This window comes from Lichenostomus cassidix, chromosome 6 (assembly GCF_008360975.1).
Source record: "Lichenostomus cassidix isolate B80296 chromosome 6, HeHo_3.0, whole genome shotgun sequence".
Lineage (NCBI taxonomy): Eukaryota > Metazoa > Chordata > Aves > Passeriformes > Meliphagidae > Lichenostomus > Lichenostomus cassidix.
In genome coordinates this window covers 2,236,721-2,254,806 of record NC_139487.1, presented here as the reverse complement: position 1 = coordinate 2,254,806, position 18,086 = coordinate 2,236,721, and the positions used below count along the sequence as shown (strand labels likewise).

Genomic DNA, 18,086 nt, shown 5'->3' with positions numbered 1-18,086 from the left:
AGCTAAATATACCCTCAGCAACCTCACAGAGTAACTCCAAATTACTCATTTCTCTGTTCAACCATTTAGACTGTTTAGATAAGACATATCCATTAAACGCCTTTAAGATTAAATTATTCTTATGCAGCTGTAATTTTTAAGTAGCAATAAAAACATTGTTACTGCGTTTTTTAAATCTCTCTTGTGAGGCTTATTTTTAAAGGAAAAGAACAATTTGCATATGATTAATTAAAACCTTTTTCATTGCTCCATTGAGGTTATGTTGGACAGTTGTATTTGGATGAACAGAAGTAATGCAGAAAATTACTGTGGTATCTATAGTAACAGAATATGAATGTGATGTGTGACAGTAATAGGCAGCTGAATAAAACACATTGAATTTTTAATGAATTTTGTAGTTTCAATATAATCCTGATGGAGAAGATTGTATTTATCTTCATGATTGCAAGAAGTGCTGTTTGTAAAGGCTGGCAGAGCTGATGGCAGTCCTGATGAGCAGAGAGCAGAGCCTGACAGGCTCTTTGTGTACATCCCTGATGCTCTGCCTGGCATCAAAATGGGCATAAATCCTGGGAGAGTGCTCCCTGTCAGCCTGTTGGGAGCAAGGATTATAGGAGTTGCATAGCTGAGAAATGATACCAGAATGGAACTTAATAACATGTGGGAAGAGTGCTACAGATAACTCCTGACCTCCTCTGGCACAGTTCCTACAAAATGGGTATTGACTTTCCTCAAGATCCCTGTCAGCTAAAATGCTGCGAGGAGGATCACAGGGTTTCCATCCCTGTAATGCTAAATTGTGATTATGGATACAGATATTATTGATCTCTTGCTAAGCACGAGGATACTCAAGCAGCTTTGCATGTTTCATATTTTATTGATGGAGCTGGAATATCGTTCAGGGGAGAGGTGAGATCACATCAAATCGGTGCTGAGAGAGCAGAGTAATTTCATAAATGCAGTGTATTATGTTACATAACCCACAGGAACATGCAGAATTGCCTTGAATCTTTTGGCTTTTCAAATTCCTGCTGAGTACTTCTACCTAACCCTTTGCAATCTGTTCATTATCTGCATGGAATGTGGGGCCAGCTTTGTTTTTCTGGATCTTATTCTGTTCATTATTCTGGACAGCAGTTGTTATAGGGGCAGAATTTGCTCAGACCAGCCAGTGAATTAGAAACTGGATTTAGAATCACACTTGGGTTTAAAAAGTGCAAGTGCTAATCTCTGTTTTGTTTTGTTTTTATCTTTGAATTTGGTAATGGTGCAAATGGATGAGGAGAGTGGAATTCCTGTTTTCCCTGGGTAGAGTGAGGAGTGCCCAGAGTCAGGAAGCCACTGGGAACAAGGTTCAGGATTTGCACAGATCATAAATACCTTTTACTGGATTCCAAAGCCCAGTTTGTAGTAGTGAGATGGCAACTGCAATTCTCCATCTGCTTTTAAAAAATTCGAGGGAGTGTTACGAGAGTGGTAGAAGAAAGGAGGATGAGAAAGCAAGCCATGATTGCTGCTACAGAAAAGTCAAAAAGCTGTCAGCTCAATGAGTGCTAATTTCTGTCGATGCTCAAGAGCTTTAAAAGCAATGGTTCATCAACACATTATTGCATCGTTATAAGCCCATTAATACAAACGACAGAATCCTAAATTTAGCCTGTGATGTTCCCAGCAGCTCTTGCTTGATCAGATGGTGAGTGTGGCTTCACTCTGCACTCCCAATTCCCCCCGTGGCACCTTGGGCTGTCCAAGCCTGACCTGCTCCCTGTTCCCAGCACAGCCATCCCCTCCTTCCCTGCCTTCCCAAATCATTCCGCAGGCAGGCTGCTAAAAATGCTAATTAAAACATCCTTGATGTAATCAGCTGGCAGGTGTAAGAGTAACAACTCAAGAGATTTGATTAGAAGTGGTTCTCAGAAACAGGGTAAGCAACTGATAGCCAGGTAGAAGTGCTGCTTTGTTTATGTAGCATTTATGGAAATGAGGCTGTAATCAAATATACACTTGCATTTTCCTCACAGGCCTCAATTAACCTTCCTTTCCTCTCCCTACCATATCATTTTTTCATACAAGCAGGCTGTGTCTTCCTGTGAGGACTCTCTGGGTCACTGCAAGTTACTGATTTTTAGCCCATTCACTAGTATTTAAAGTCTTTTAATGCTATTTTTTCCAACATGAACATTTTGAAAGACACAGTAGCTGGAGGTCAGTCAATTAAAATAAAGCAAGTTTTAGACAGCAGAGCAGCTAATTCACTGCATGAAGACATCTGAGGACTCTTTCCATTGAAGTCCAGGCTGTGGCAGAGAGAAAATTTCTCCCTTCAGTTCTCAATGCTCAGATGAAGAAAATGTGACCTCTTGGGATAAAAAAGCACAGCAGATAGTTTAGATGTCATCTCATCAACATATTAAACTCCATGTCCTTGGAAACACACCAAAATAATCACTGCAGAAATATCTTCCTGATTTTTGAGCGGCTTAGGATTACATTTTCCATCAGAAAATCCACCTTAAAGTTATCATTTCTTTCTTACTGTTACGTTAAGCTGGATCTTCTTTGTGCTGCTAAAACTCACCGACCCTTAATCTCTGCTGTTCTCCGTAATCCTCCAAAAAACTCACGTGATTCCTGCCAGAGCCTTGCTGGATGTTGTGCTGGGATGTAATCCTTCCTGCAGCAGCAAAATGCAGTTAACTTCCTCCACTGATACTCATCAGCATATCAGTGACTGCAGGAAGAGATACCAAACACCTAAATGCCTGAAATCAGCCTTTCTGGTGATAACTGATCAAAAATTTCCCAGTTCTGAAAGCTTCTGAAAGGCCTGAAATGTTTCTCCCAGTGCTGTTTTGCTGAGCAGGTTAAAAACTCCTCTCCTTGCTTGAAAAACTCCTTTAATATTTGTGTTCCAGGTGGAGATCAGCCCCCTGGAGAATGCCATCGAGACCATGCAGCTGACCAACGACAAGATCAACAACATGGTGCAGCAGCACCTGAACGACCCCAACCTGCCCATCAACCCTCTCTCCATGCTGCTCAACGGCATCGTGGACCCTGCCGTCATGGGGGGCTTCACCAACTACGAGAAGGTGACACCCCAATTCCTGTCACCATTCCCTGTCCTGCTGGGAGTGTTCAAGCCGGAGGAGAGGAGCTCCAGGGTGACCTCGTTGTGGTCTTGCAGAGCCTTGAAGGAGCTGCAGGAAATATGGAGAGAGATTTGGGACAAGGGATGGAGAGACAGGACACAGGGAATGGTTTCAAACTGCCAGAGGGCAGGGATGGATGGGATCTTGGGAAGGAATTGTTCCCTGGGAGGGTGGGGAGGAGCTGGGATGGAATTCCCAGAGGACCTGTGGTGCCTCTGGATCCCTGGAAGTGTCCAAGGCCAGGCTGGACCAACCTGGGACAGTGGAAGGTGTCCCTGCCATGGCAGGGGTGGCACTGCACCTTTAAGGTCCTTTCCAACCCAAATCACTGTGACTCAGTGACTCCATCGTTTTTACTTGGTGTTTGTAGCTGTTCCTTTGCAGAGCTTTGGGGTTGATTCATTTCTCTTTGCTGTAGCTCACTCTTCTGGTGGTACATGTTTCATTTTGTGAAATAATTGCTCATTTCTCTCTCTCTCAATTAGGCTTTTTTTACTGAAAAATACATGCATGAGCATCCAGAGGACCATGACAAGATTGAAAAGCTGAAGGATCTGATTGCTTGGCAGGTAAAAAACTTGAAGTCAGGTTTGTCAGAGGCAACTGCTCTGTTTGGTGTCACTTTGGAGGAAATTCAGACATTATCCTCACCTTGGATACATTTCTTTGCCATTTGAATCTGTCTTGGAGCTTGAGTTAAAGTTCATCTTTTCAAATCTGACATAATTTCTCATTTTGATAAACCTGCAGAGAACAAATATCATCAAACATCCTTTATTTTTTCTTTCTTCTTTTCTTTTTTTGTAAACCTAATAAGTGAAATTCTCCCATCTATATCAAATGAGAAAATATTTTTCAGGGCAAACCAGAGACAATTCCAGTTTTGTTCCATAGTCCCACACTGGACATTTTCTTGTGGTCTCAGGATAATTTTATGATAACTGAAAAAATACCAGTTTGATTGGAAATGTTTTCTTTCCCACAGAAGAAGAAAGTGAATCATTGTCTTTTCATATTCAATTCTGTCTTTATAATAAAGGGAATAATTTACATTTCTGTAGATTTCAATCTTGGAGGTGGTAGAACCAAAGCTACAGAATTCAAAAATAAAATCTCCTCTGAAGGCCATAAAACTATCAGTGAAGAAAAACTCTTTTGGTTTAAAAAAAAAAAAATAGACATTTATTTATTTATTTTCTTGTGAGCTTTTAGAGAAGATTAGATTTTATAAGCTTCAAGTTTTATGGAGGAAAATAATTTGGTCCCAGAAGACTGACTTGGTGTCAGCTCTGTGTCTTTGCCTCTGAGAGTGATACTTCAAATGAATCACAAACACAGCAAAGGCTCACTTTGGTGGCACTTGTGTATTAAAATAATGTTACAATTTGAAAAAAAGGGGTGGCAGCTGATCCCATTGTATTTTAATTATGCAGGGCTTCTAAACACATGATTTCCCATCAGCTTTATACTTCCAAAACAGCAGGAAATAGAAAAATAGAGAAAAAGGGATTTTTATAATTTCAAATTTTTTTATAATTTTAATAATGTTAATAATTTTTTATAATTTTTTATAATTTTAAAATTATTGTTATATCTGAAAATTATGGTCACTAAAAGCTCTTTCAGTGCTTTCAAATTACCTGGGGTGTTTCATATGCATTTAGGATATCCTAAAATCAAAACTTCCTCTCAAATTATTTCAGATTCCAGCCAGGTGGGAGTCAGCTCCCAACTATTGGGAGAGGGATGTGTGTGGAAGGGAGGCAGGGGCTGAATTCCTCATGGGCTGGCAGTGATTGGAAGCAAAAAGGAGTTTTCATTTTTCAATAATGCAGGGCTTGAGGTTTGTAATCACATGGAATTTTCTCCCTGCTGTATAAATCAATCTGAGTATATGAAACAGGAGCCTGACAATTGTATTATCAGCTGACCACTTAAATTTAATTTTTTTTCTCTCCCCTTACCTCTTTCTCCGTAGTTCTCTGCAATTCAGGATATTATCCTTCTGTAATTCCCGTGGACTTTAAGTGTACATTTTGTTTCTGGCTGTTATTAAGTCAGATAAATTCCATTAGCAAAGCAATGTCCATTTTTGTCCTTCTTGGTGCTTTTCCAGCTTAGGCAAAGCAATGTTCCCATGCAACTGCACCATTGCAAGCTGAGCTTTCATTTTAACATGAAGATAATGAAATGATTGATTGAAATTAAGGTAGAGAAATGAATGATTGATGACATTAGTCACTCTGAATTTAGCTAATGTATTTACAGCACAGTAAAACAGAAAAATATCATGGCAAATAAAACCCTTGTGCTCCTTCTGCAGGGATGAAAGAACTGCTGCATACCAAACTAAGGTTTTATGATCATATTTTATGATCCCCTTGCTCTGAAAGATTGTTTTCAAAGATTCATTTAATAATTCAGATCAATGTCGTTTTTTTTAGGCTTTTCAGCCAGGCAGATCGAGATTTTTAAAAAAAAATAGGGAAAACAAATCAAGGAATAATTTGAAGTTGCAATGGAAGTTTATAAAATGTTTAGAATCAGCCAGGAGTAGAGTTAGGAAATAAGAAAATGCCTTTTCTCCAAGGCCAAATTGATTTGGAATATCCTGAATGGGGCAAAATTCTGCCTCTGACAAAGATTCATGGAGGTGTAAAACCTCATGTCACTCATCACATTTCCCTGTATCAGTCTGGAAAGGAGATGCAGGAAGAATTTGGAATTTGGTAGAAGAAGGTGAAGCAGAAATGGTACAGAAGTGGTAGAACAGTTGGAAGGTTCTTCCTGCACTTGAGAAATGTTGAAAGGCTTAAGTGGTCTTGGACAGAGAGGCCAAAAATCCTGACTCAGCAGCCTCACATTGTTCTGTAGCAAAGCCATGGGAGATTTATTAGTGTCAACTTCTGTTAAAGAATAACAAACTTCTTCTTCTCCTCCTTCTTCTCATTTCCTTCTTCTTTTTCTTCTCCTTCTTCTCCTTCTTCTCCTTCTTCTCCTTCTTCTCCTTCTTCACCTTCTTCTTCTTCTTCTTCTCCTTCTTTTCCTTTTTCTTTTTTTCTTCTCCTTCTTCTTTTCCTTTTTCTTTTTTTCTTCTCCTTCTCCTTTTCCTTTTTCTTTTTTTCTTCTCCTTCTCCTTCTCCTTCTCCTTCTCCTTCTCCTTCTCCTTCTCCTTCTCCTTCTCCTTCTCCTTCTCCTTCTCCTCCTCCTCCTCCTCCTCCTCCTCCTCCTTCTCCTTCTCCTTATTTTCCTTTTTCTTTTATTTCTCCTCCTCCTCCTCCTCCTCCTCCTCCTCGTCCTCCTCCTACTTCCCTTTCTTTCTTCTCCTTCCCCCCACATTTTTTTCACTTCAAATAACATCATTTACTTCCTGCTGCTTGATTTCCCATCCTGGAGGTGTCTATTCCTAGGACAGATTCCTCAGTGCATTTTCAGCTCATGGAATGATCTCAGAGCTGAAGCCTCAGACCCCCTCAGGTGTGCTTCACCTTGGTAATTCCATTTTTTTTTAAATAAGAATCCATTTCAAATGTCAACAGTTCTTTAAAATAAATGAGCCAAGTGACCACTTATCCCTCCAAAACAGAAGGGTCACAGTGTGGCTGGATAATTATGAAAATTTAGACATTGATTTACTTATTCAGAACAGAGAAACTTCCTGGTTTGTTTAATTTTTGTGGAGTTCAAATTCATGTGGTTATAAATAGAAACCACTACATTAAAAAAAAAGTGATTATTCTCCTCTTTGTAGTCCTTTAGGAGAAGAAGCTCTGTCCATTTAAATAGTGCCAAATCACAGAGAATCATCTTGATAAGATTTCTGGAGTTTGTTCATCTGTAATTCATCTGTGTATTTATTATTCTCCTTACTAATAAAGCTGCTCCTTCTGATTGCTGCTCAGTCTTATTAGAAAAATCTGGTTTTAATCAGTATTATGATTTAATTATGAATTATTAAGGAGAAGCCTCTTAGCTTGATTGCTGCAGAGAATATCTAAGTTAGAATCAGAGCGCTGTGTGGGCTGAAAGGGACCTGGAAGAGGAAATATTTTTCCTGAGCTGGAGGTAGAAAACTCTAATGGTGTGTCTGGGTAACTGTGGGAATGAAAATGTCTCTCTTAAAACATTTCCAAAGGTCAGCTACACCTCCACACTAGGAACTAATTATATAATCCTGTGCTGGCATGGATATTTTGTGACAGAAGCCTTGAAGATAAATGATTATTTTCAGTTACAAAAGAGAATTAATTTAATTTTTTCCCTCCTCTGTTTTCTTCCCGGAGAAAATAAAATAATTTTTCTAAGGAGAACTATATAGCATATAAAACTGGATGTTTTATTAATAAATATTGCTCTGCAATATATATCTGTCCAAGGATGTAGCTCATTTGCAGCTTTAGAAATAGCATTTATTAAAGAAAACATAAACTATTTTCCTCTTCAGGGTTTTATTCTCGTGGAACTGGGAAAGGATTTGACATGAATAACCTGGTGTGAGACTCACCATTCATCAGTTTGGTGGTTTAAAGTGCAGAATCTGTGGGGGCTTGAGAGTGGAATATCCCAGGAGGGTTTGTGCTGTGGGATAGATCCTTATGGGATTTCTGGGCAGAATTAGGGGTGTATGAAATCTAAAGGACTTTGCTTAAGAGAAAAATAGGGAAATCATGGAGAACAAGTTTTTAAATCCTGTTGTGCCTCATATGTGACTAATGATGACGATCACTGTGATGATAATAATAATTCTTGTTGTCATTTTTAATCTTTGTATTATTGACGCAATTATTATTTTTATTATTATTTTTACTATTATTTTTACTATTATTATTTTTACTATTATTATGATGATGATTACTGTTATTATCAGTGTAATAATTACCATTTATTACACCTCTTATTGCTAATATATTATTATTTCCTGAGCTCCTTCCCTCCTGTGCCACATCGCTTTGCTCAGGAAGGGCTGGGTGGGGTGAACCAGCCAAACTGCAGATCCCATTGATTTTTTGGGATTTCACAGATCCCATTCCTGGCCGAAGGCATCCGGATCCACGGGGAGAAGGTGACAGAAGCCCTGAGGCCGTTCCACGAGAGGATGGAGGCTTGCTTCAGGCAGCTGAAGGACAAGGTGGAGAAGCAGTACGGCGTGCGCGCCATCGTGAGTTACTTCCCAACTTCAGCGTTCCTAATTAGCTGGAATTTCTGTAAATAACGTCCAACTGGTAATTCCACTGATTAATAAAAAACCCAACAATGTAGATGCAGCACTCCTGGTTGTTCCCAGTTGTCGCTGTTGAGCCGCTAGCAGAGAAGAAGACCCGGGTTCTCAGCGTGGCATAGAAAAGAGCTCATATTATTTAATTCCAACTTATATAGATTTTTCAGAGGTCACTCAGATTGGTCAGTCAGAAACCTCCCCCTAGGCCTGATTGGCCAGGCCTGAACTGTCCAAATCTCGAGACACTGTTTTTAATAACATCCAAACTTTATCTTTGTTTATAAAACACAGGAGAAAATCCTCATGGGAAAGACCTGTGCTAGCCACACCCAGTGATCATCAAATGGTGGAATGCTGAGCAAGATGAGATAAGAGGTGTTGAGGAAGCCTCAGTGCTTTCATTTCCAAGCAGGGGAATAATTTCTAAGCTGCCTGCCTCTGTTCCTTGGAAGTCAAGATAATCCATCAGTTTTGAAGGATTTGGGTTGCAAAAATGAATTTAAAAATGGGCATTTAGCAGGGTTCTGTCACAGCTGAATGTCACCTTTCCACAGGTGGAATTCCTTTTGGTATCCTTTAACTGGAGTTCTGTCTGTGGTCCTTCAGATCCCATCTTGCAAATTTATATATTCAGGGAAAAAAAAGTTCAAATAGTAATTTATTCCCAGGGAGAACAGGACTTAATTACCATTAATGATAGCTGCATGTCAGTCACTTCAGTAATCTCCATTTACATCATCAGGGAGATGAGAGGAAAGTGGTGTTATCTCTCTAATTTCACTCTTCCCACCAGTAAGAATGTTCAGGACTGATGGAGTTTTATCATTTCTGTCTTCCTTGTACAAGGCCAATTTACCAGTAGTTGACAGGGTGGAAAATATACCTGTAATTAAACAGCATGAGATTCTTATTTGTTGACTGAAAGAGTTCAATTATTTTATGCATATATCAGTTATTAATGACTAACAAAGCCTGGAGAAATATTCCGAACTCTGAAATAGTCTGAAACAAAACCAAAACTTTCAGATAATTTCTTCTTAACCTGGTGTCACTCTGCAAATTGGCTCTCCTGACATTTTTGACATAAAGTTTCTCTTTGTGGGATTTTTCTTTGGGGTTTTTGGGTTTTTCTAAAGTCCATTTCGTTGAAATGTATTGACAGGGCAGATGCAACGATGGCAGAGATGGATGAAAAAATTATTTGTAGTGACTTTCATTTTTAAAGGGAAGATGTGAAAAAGCATGAAAATACTGTTGAAACAAAGAAATCCTTGGAATAATGTGCTTAAAAGTATATATGTGAGGACCTAACTATTTCTGTGTAGTTATTTAGATGGATTTTTTTTAGAATGTGTTTTTTCATTGTTAACCGCAACGTGTTGGTTGTAAATTAATTAATTCAATATCAAGCTCTACATGGCAGAAAAGCCACAGAGCCTTTCCAGGTTACCTTTGGCATGTAGCTATCAGCTCTGTTGGGGTTTGCTAATTCAGATTTGGTTTTTCTTGGCTGCAGCTGTCCGGGCTGGACGAGCGGCGGGGCAGCAGACCTCGCTCCATGGTCAGGTCCTTCACCATGCCCTCGTCATCCCGCCCGCTGTCCGTGGCCTCTGTGTCCTCCCTGTCCTCAGACAGCACTCCATCCAGGCCTGGCTCTGATGGGTGAGTAAGGAATCCTCAGCCAGCAATTGTCTCTGAACCATGCTGGGGTGCTTGGTGTTCCCAGAACTGGGGGTGTTCACCTGGAGAAGGGAAAGTTCCAGGGAAACCTCAGAGCTGCTTCCAGGGTCTAAAGGAGCTCCTGGAGAGCTGGAGAGGGACTGGAGACAAGGGATGGAGGGACAGGACACTGGGAGTGGCTTTGAGCTGAAGAAGGGCAGGGATAGATAGGATATTGGGAAGGAATTGTTCCTGTGAGGGTGGGGAGGAGATGGGATGGAATTCCCAGAGAAACTGTGGTGCCCCTGGATCCCTGGCAGTGTCCAAGGCCAGGCTGGACATTGGGGCTTGGAGCAGCCTGGGACAATGGAAGGTGTCCCTGCCATGGCACTGGATCAGTTTTAAGGTCCCTTCCATCCCAAACCATTCCCTGACTCTTAAATGACAGCCTAATACTGACTCAAAACCCCAGCCTGTAGACACATTTCTCTCAAGCTCTCCTGTTTTCTAACCAAGATAAACATAATGTTCTTTTGCCCTCTTTAACAAAATCAAACCAAACCTTCAAACAACAACCAAAACCCCAAGAGGAGATCAATTCCCCCTCTCAGAGCCTCCCAGGTGTGTCAGTGCAGCAGTGAGGAGCTGTGTGCAGCCAGCCCTGCCCAGGAGCAGCAGGAGCTGGGGACAGGGCAGGATTAGCTGCTGCTCAATCACTGCTTCTCACTTGGGCTGCCAGAGGAAAAGCTGCTTATGGCAAGATTGTACTTCAAGACTTATCAAGATATTTCACGGGAGAGCTGGGAATTCTGTTGATAAGGCCTGTCTCACAGTCACATCCCTCAAAGAACAAAATAATCTGTTTGCTGTCTGGGCTTTCCATGCTGTCTGGGCTTTCCATGCAGCCTCAGAAGTCCCTTCTCCCTCTTCCTCCCCTCAGGCATCCCTGTAATCCAGAGATGCAATATTTGACCAAGGCAGCAGTTTTTTAAAGCTTGCTGAAGGGCTGCTGACTTACAGGGATGTGCTAGAAACTCCTGTACACCTTGGGAGAGGAGTTATTACCTGACTGGAGACTGAAGGCATCAAGGAAAATTAAATACAGCACCTGAGGAGCAACAGGCTGCTTGCCTTGATTCCAAACAGTTTGTTCAGGTGTTGGGAGGAGCTGCAAACAGAGCACAGCTCAGCTCTCATTCTCTTGTCCTCTGGAATGTTTTCACACCTTGGGGTCAGTGTGGGACAGCAGGGATGATCCTGAGTTTTGACTGATTCACCACAAAGTTGTCTTGCCAGAACAATCATCCCAGGTTCGTGGGCAACTTTGTTTTGTCTCAGAAAAAAATAATTGATTCTTGCCCTGCCTGCCTCTGCCTCCTTCTGGTTTTCCCTTAAAAATCTTTACATTTATTTAACTTTCTCATTGGATGTTATTTACTTCAGTGTCATCTCTCAGTTTTGTTGTGGCAGGTGTCACTTAGCAGTTTTAGAGGCTCTGAGTCTCCTCAGTGTTTATTTTTCCAAAGAAGCCACAAAGATCATGGTGCAGCTCAGCTCCTCCAAGCCTGGGGCAACAAAGGAAAATAGAATGAACAACACTTGTCACTGAGAAAACCTGAAAAAAAAACTTATTTGTCTGATCAATGAAGCAAGAGAATAAAAATCATCGATGTAAATAATACCATGAAAGACCTCAAAAATTCAGGTGGCTGGAAAATCAAGTGGGTGGTTTGGCACTGCTCACCTGGAGGAAGTTCATTCCTGTTCCTACTGTAGTTTATGGTCAGTTCTCCTCTCTCTTTCCATGTCCCTGCTCTTCATATGGTAATTTTGAGGACAGAAAAGAAGCTAGAAAACAATTAAAAATGTACCCAAAAGAGTGTCTTGTCCAAATCACCCAACTTCCATTTTATGCCATTTCCATCTCCTGCTCTGGAGCTTTTAAACACCACAGACTCCAAGCAGACTTGGACACAGGATGTGTTTTACAACTCCCAACTCTATCTAAAAATAAAACTGACTTTAAAAAAGGGTTTATTCCCTGCCCAAAATGTGACTTAGCAGTACAAAAGTGAGCACTTACACTCCGTGGTTGGGATCAGGAGGATCCCAGGGTTTTGCCACTGGGATTTGTCAGCTGTCAGCACTGCTAAAGTGCTTCCACTTGGAGCTCAGTGTGCTGACCCAATTTATCCCAGATACATTGCATCCAAATAATTAATAGTCCTCATAATAGCAATGCCTGCAAGGGGAGCAATTCATCATTGTCTGAGGGGTGGAAATCCCTGCTGGAAGTTTGCAGTTGGCCTTGGAGGTGCTGATACCCAACCCAACCCAAAATCCACAGCTCAGGTGCCTAAAAAGCCCCAGAGAGACTGGAACACTCTTCTGCTCTGGGCTTTGTCACTGTAGTTCTTCATGTCCCTGGGAAAGTCACCACCCTTCTTTTTCCTTGTGTTAAAAATGATGATAAACTCTGGGGTTTGCTCCCAACCTGTGGGATTTTGGCTTTGGTTCTGGGGGAAATGGCTCAGGGGGTTGCAGATACTCCTTTGAGCATCTTCCCAGCAAATGAGCTGATGGAGAGTGGAAACAGCAACAAAAAATAATAATGATTTGGGATATTGCTGCTGGACATTGCTGCTAATGGAGAGAGTTAGGATAATGTCACTGCAAATTGTGTGAAACACAAATACTCTGTTGTTTCACAGCAAAGACCTGCTTGCAGCCCCATGGCATGGTAGATGCTTTTCCATTGCTAAAAAGTGTCCTTGGTTGGGAATTTTTGGTTTGATTTTGGTTTTAATGTGATGGTTTGAGAGAGTCTTAAAATCCGCCAGTCTGATTCTGTCTAGGTGTGATCTTTGTGTTATTTTCATTTAGAATATAAAATAGAACATAAAATACTTTGTCTAGTTTAGAATACTCCATCCCTGGAAGTGATGCCTTTTCCCTGGCAGTGTCCAAGGCTAGATGGGGCTTGGAGCAACCTGGGACAGTGGAAATGTCTCACAGCATGGAGAGTGGCAGTGCTGAATGAGAAACTCATTTTTGCTGTGAAATTCAGGAGTTTCTGTAGCCATAAACCAATAAATTTACTACAGAGTGGGGAAATCTGCAGCTCTGCTTCTCCAGCCAGTTCTGCAGTAATTTTTATGATAAGACAATTATGATTATTATGACCTTCTGCCCCCTCCTTCTCCCTCTAATGAGTTTTCCTGGATTAGCAAAGGGTCATTAACTCGAGCGAGACTTTGGAAAATATGTAAATAAAAATTAGTTGTTTTGAAAATAGCGTTTTTATTGATCTGAGCAACAACGTTTTTCTTTAGGTTCGTGCTGGAGCCTCTCCTGCCAAAAAAGATGCATTCTAGGTCGCAAGATAAATTGGACAAGGATGACCTAGATAAAGATAAAAAGGAAAAGAAGAAGGAGAAGAGGAACAGCAAGCATCAAGAGATATTTGATAAAGAATTTAAATCTACTGATATTTCTCTGCAGCAGGCCGAAGCAGTGATCCTTTCAGAAACGGTAACTTTATTAGCAAGGAATGCTTTATCTAATTCTGAGCTGTGTTCTCTCTCTTTGGAGATCAGAATGTTGATTTTTTTACTTTGCAGTTACTTTGTAGACCAAAAATAACTCAGAGGGGATACACTGTGCCGTTAATCTACGCGCTAATGGATCAAAAATACAGATTTGATTTACAGCGGGAAAAGATCTTCTGAAAATCTTCACCCCAAGCTCTGTGTGGCTGTTTGATAAAAGGAGCAGATGGTGCAACAGAGCTGAAATAAATGCCACCATCCCAGCAGCCTTTGGAACTGATGGTTCCCAGTAGATGGGATGGTTTGCTCATATTTCAGCTGGCTGTGTTTGGGGGGGAAATTCCAAGGTCATTCTGGCAGCATTTGCATGTTCTCGCAGGGCTGTTGGGAGCAGAAAATCCTGAGCGGCTCCTGTGTGTAAGGATATTAAAACCAGGGCACATCTCCCTTAAACCCTCTCTTCTTGGCTTAGATTTAATTCACTGGAACTGTCCTCAAGGCTTAGGGAACCTGAGAAGCTGGAGCTGGGAAATTGAAAGCAGGGGTGGCTAAAGCTGGAGCAGGGAGAGCGTGAACTGACTGTGACCTCCAAATCTCTGCCTGGCCACCTGTTTGGAGGGCAGGAGTTGAAAACTTGCCTCCCAGCAGTAAATGTGGTGTTCCTTTGAAGATCTGCACAAGTCATTGTCGAGCAAACTTTTCACTCAGCAGGGTCTTGTTGGAGCTCTGTCATTTATAGTGGATTTTAAAACTATTTCTCTCTCGCTGGTGATAAGTGGATCCTGTAATTCTTTCTGGTTGGTATTGGTAGGAAAATATTATTTGAATGTTCAGCCATACTTCCTCTGTTTTCTGGATTTTCTCCTCCTTTTCCACTCGGAGATGAGTTAATCTCTCACACTTCTCTTGTGACATCCTGACAAATCAGAGTTGTTTTGTTTGATGTGCCAATCAAAATTCCCCATAAAATCCCATCTGGGGGTCACAGGCTTTTTAACCTTTGAACCCAATGAGCTTTTCCATTGACTTCAGTCAATTTTGGATGAGCCCTGGCTTGTTCAAATGGAGATTCCTCCTGCCAGAGCCAGCCAGGTGAGCCTCATTTTGCCCGGATTTCCATTTATTGTAGTTTCCCTGCAATGCATTTGGCTTTGCACCTCACAGCAGTTGTGTTTGGACTGAATTGATCGAGAACAGCAATGGCAGAACTTCCACTGGCATCTCCCAGATCTCAAACAGACCAGCAGAGCTCCTGGGATGTCACAGAAAAGCAAATTGTATCTCAGGGCAGCTGAGTCAGCTGGACCAGCTGGGAGTCACCCAAGGATGCTGGGGAGCCTGGTGGTGTCACTGCGAGGTCACTGTCACCTCTCAGAGGCCTTGGACATTGGAAAAGCTTGTTTATGGCTGGAAAAATGCAAATTCTAGCTGGAAAGGAGGCCAAGGTAACCCTTCAGGGCATATTCCCATTTGTCATCTGAGGAGCAAAAACCAGCAAAGCCCAACGTGGTTTGACTCAAGTTTGTCCAATCTTCCCAGCCAAGAGCTTGCAGTGCCTGACTGGTGTGAGGAATATTCCCCTGGTTATGGAGAGGGAGGGAAATTAAATGTCACAGCTGGTTACTTACAGTCACTTTGAGCTGCTTCAAGTCCACAGATCAATAATATGAAAAGGAGTTTACTGCTGAGAGAAAAACTCTCCCCTTTCAGCCTCTGCAGAAGCCTTGATGAGCTCCAGAATGACCAAGTGGATTCAGAATGTTTGGTGTTGGTGGAGTTCATTGCTAGGTGAAGCAGAAGAAACTCTCTTTTGAGATCAGTTTACACGACTGGTTGCCCAATTCCTGCTGCTGTCTTCTGGAATTTGGAGCAGATCATATCAAAGAGTTTAAGGATGAAATTTGTCCTAAAGTTTTTTGTGTGCTGGAGGCATCCCCTGTTAATGATATAAAAAAAAGTGAAATTTGTGGTGGGGATTCAGCTTTCCCATTGTTCAGTGTTCGTGTGCAAGTTCCATTTTGAAGTTGCAATTATTCCCAAAGCACTGTTCCCACTGTGTTGTATGAAGGAAGAGACATTTTGGGTTGTCCTGCATTAGGAGAGCATTAAGAAGCAGAAAGTTTGCTGGATTAGAAGGAGGTTATAAAATGGAGAGAGAAAAAAATACTGTTTTTTCAAAGAAACATTTAGAGCACAGATTTGATTAGAAATGGAAATTAAACTTTTAAAAGTTTTTAAAATGAGATTTTAATGCTAAACTACTATTAGCTGCTAGATTTTTTTTGTTGCAGATACTGGATTCATTCTACTGAAAATTTTACAGCTCACTGTGCTGTCACTCATTCAATTACAACATTTCAGTTGTTTGGTGAATTTTCTGATGGATTCCTAGTTGTGACTTCTGAAATATTGGTGGATTTTAGAGCAGAAGACAAATTTACAGAGAATATCAAGCGAGAGAAATGTCAGGCAGTGGCCATAAAGAGCTTCTGCTGCTCTTTCCAACAATGATGTTATCTAAAGAAATTAGTATTTCCAGCTTTACATGGGATCTTCTTTTTTTCCAATCAAATGAATCACCATGAAAGAACGTGGAGAAGTTCTAAAACAGCAGAATTATTTCATGCAGCTTTTACATCTGCTTTGCAAAGGAGCATTCAGAGGCTGTTTAATTGCACAGTTTAAATACTCCTTCCCAAATCTCGCCGCACTCGCCGCGAATTTATTGACTGATCAAACCTCAAGCCTTAATTACATAAGATAACAGAGATAAAATAAGCACTTCAGTTTGTGAACATGATCAGGAATATCTTCATCGTTTTCTAGAGATTTATTATCTTCCTTTCAAGTGTCACATCAAGTTCTTCAAGAGGAATTGTCCTTGTTAGTGCTTTGATGGCAGGAGCTGAGAGCAAGCCCAGCTCTGAGCCAGGTAGTTAACAGAGCGCTGGTGTTGGAAATCAGAAGAACAGGCTGGATTTCATTGATTCAGTGATGTCTAACATCACTCACCATTGATCTGCCCTTCGTTAGAGCAGAAAAAATTAGCGATGGCTTCATTATGGATTGGTGACTTCCCAGGAGCTGCTGGTCCTCAGCAGAGCTGCGATGGATGTGGAGCTCTCAGAGGAGACCAAGATTGCCAATCACAGGAGAAGTTAACATTTATTTATTTGAGGAACTGCAGAAAGGGTTAACTTGGCAACCTGACTCCAGTTGGTTTTTCTCTTGATCCTGGCATGTTTCCCTCACCAATTAATGTGTTGTCTTTAGTTGCTTTTTTATAATTATCTGCCCCTGAAAAAGTTGATTGTTCTGCTTACCCGTTCGACTAAAAATATGCTTTAAAGGATCTTGAAAGCAGAAGCCTTTGGAGTCTCCAGGATTTGAATTTTAGCATCAGACAAATTTCTGAGAGGTTACCCTGAGGTCTTGACAAACTCTTCAAAAAAAGGAACATACTCTGTGGTGGTTCATTTGTTGTAGAAAGGTCTCAGAGGCACAACCTTTGATGCAAAGCCTTTCAGGGTTTGTTTTCTGAAACAAAAAGGAAGCACTTCTACATCATTTCAGGTTTCTCCTTCACAACATACTTCATAAAAAAACCCAAACATTGGGAAATGACGAAATCCTTTGAAAAAGCCTGGATTGCTGCTGGCGCTTTCTGTTTTGTCCCAGTGCAGCACCTTGGAGTAATCTCCCTCTTAACTTCAGGCTGCTGCTCCATTTTCTGGGATCTGGTGGAAATAAAAACCCATTTTTTTTCCCACTGTGATTCCTGTTACTGTGGGGGTGGTGAATGGAGAACATCAGTCGAGCTCAGAATTAAACTCACTAGAAAAGAATTGCCTTAACTAAAGCATGAGTTGCCCCTGTCAGATTACAAGTATCTTTTGAGGATTTCTGATGGAAAATTTGAATGGATTATGAAGCAGCCAGAGCTAAAAAAGGGATATTTCAGTGCATTAAACACAAGCACAGTCAGGAACCACCAAGAAAGTGTTTCTGGACAGATGATGTCTTCATCATTAACAGGGAGTTTTTATTTTACTGGGAGAAAGTCAATAAAACTTAGCTAGATTATATTTTCTTCATGCACTTAGCAAAACTTCTATTGTGTTGCAATGTACAAGGTGAGCTTCAAAATGGGTAAATGATATTTTCTAAGCTACAAATATTTTGTTGGGAAAGCTGAAGCAAGAAATTGTTTTTATTAAAGAAGTTTCACATGCAAAGAGTTTCACATGCAAAGGGTTAAAAGAAAAAAAAATTTAACAGGAAAGTGCTGTGTGAGAAAAAAAAAATATTTTAGTGCTGTATAATCTTGTGTAAGGCTATAAACTTCTTTAGGTGTTGTTAAACAAATGTTTGGGGAATTTCTTGGGCAAACCAGCCAGGAGTTGTGATTCTTCAGGAGGAGGGAAGAACCTGGAGCTGTGAGTCAGCAGCACTGGGTGTGAGCAGTGCCCTGGTGTCTTACATGGGAGAGAAGCCTTAGGAGTTTCTGCA

General features: G+C 41.0%; 1 protein-coding gene across 4 annotated transcripts in view; it reads left to right on the top strand.

Annotated features, from left to right (window-relative positions):
• Positions 1-18,086, top strand: part of DOCK1 (dedicator of cytokinesis 1) — a 251,333-nt gene that overhangs the window by 216,993 nt on the left and 16,254 nt on the right. For all 4 annotated transcript variants that reach the window (XM_085064608.1, XM_085064609.1, XM_085064607.1 and 1 more), the window contains exons 45-49: positions 2,916-3,092; positions 3,638-3,721; positions 8,173-8,310; positions 9,887-10,032; positions 13,362-13,560. In XM_085064608.1, the coding sequence (XP_084920734.1) occupies positions 2,916-3,092; positions 3,638-3,721; positions 8,173-8,310; positions 9,887-10,032; positions 13,362-13,560 (744 nt within the window). The remainder of the gene's footprint in view (positions 1-2,915; positions 3,093-3,637; positions 3,722-8,172; positions 8,311-9,886; positions 10,033-13,361; positions 13,561-18,086) is intronic.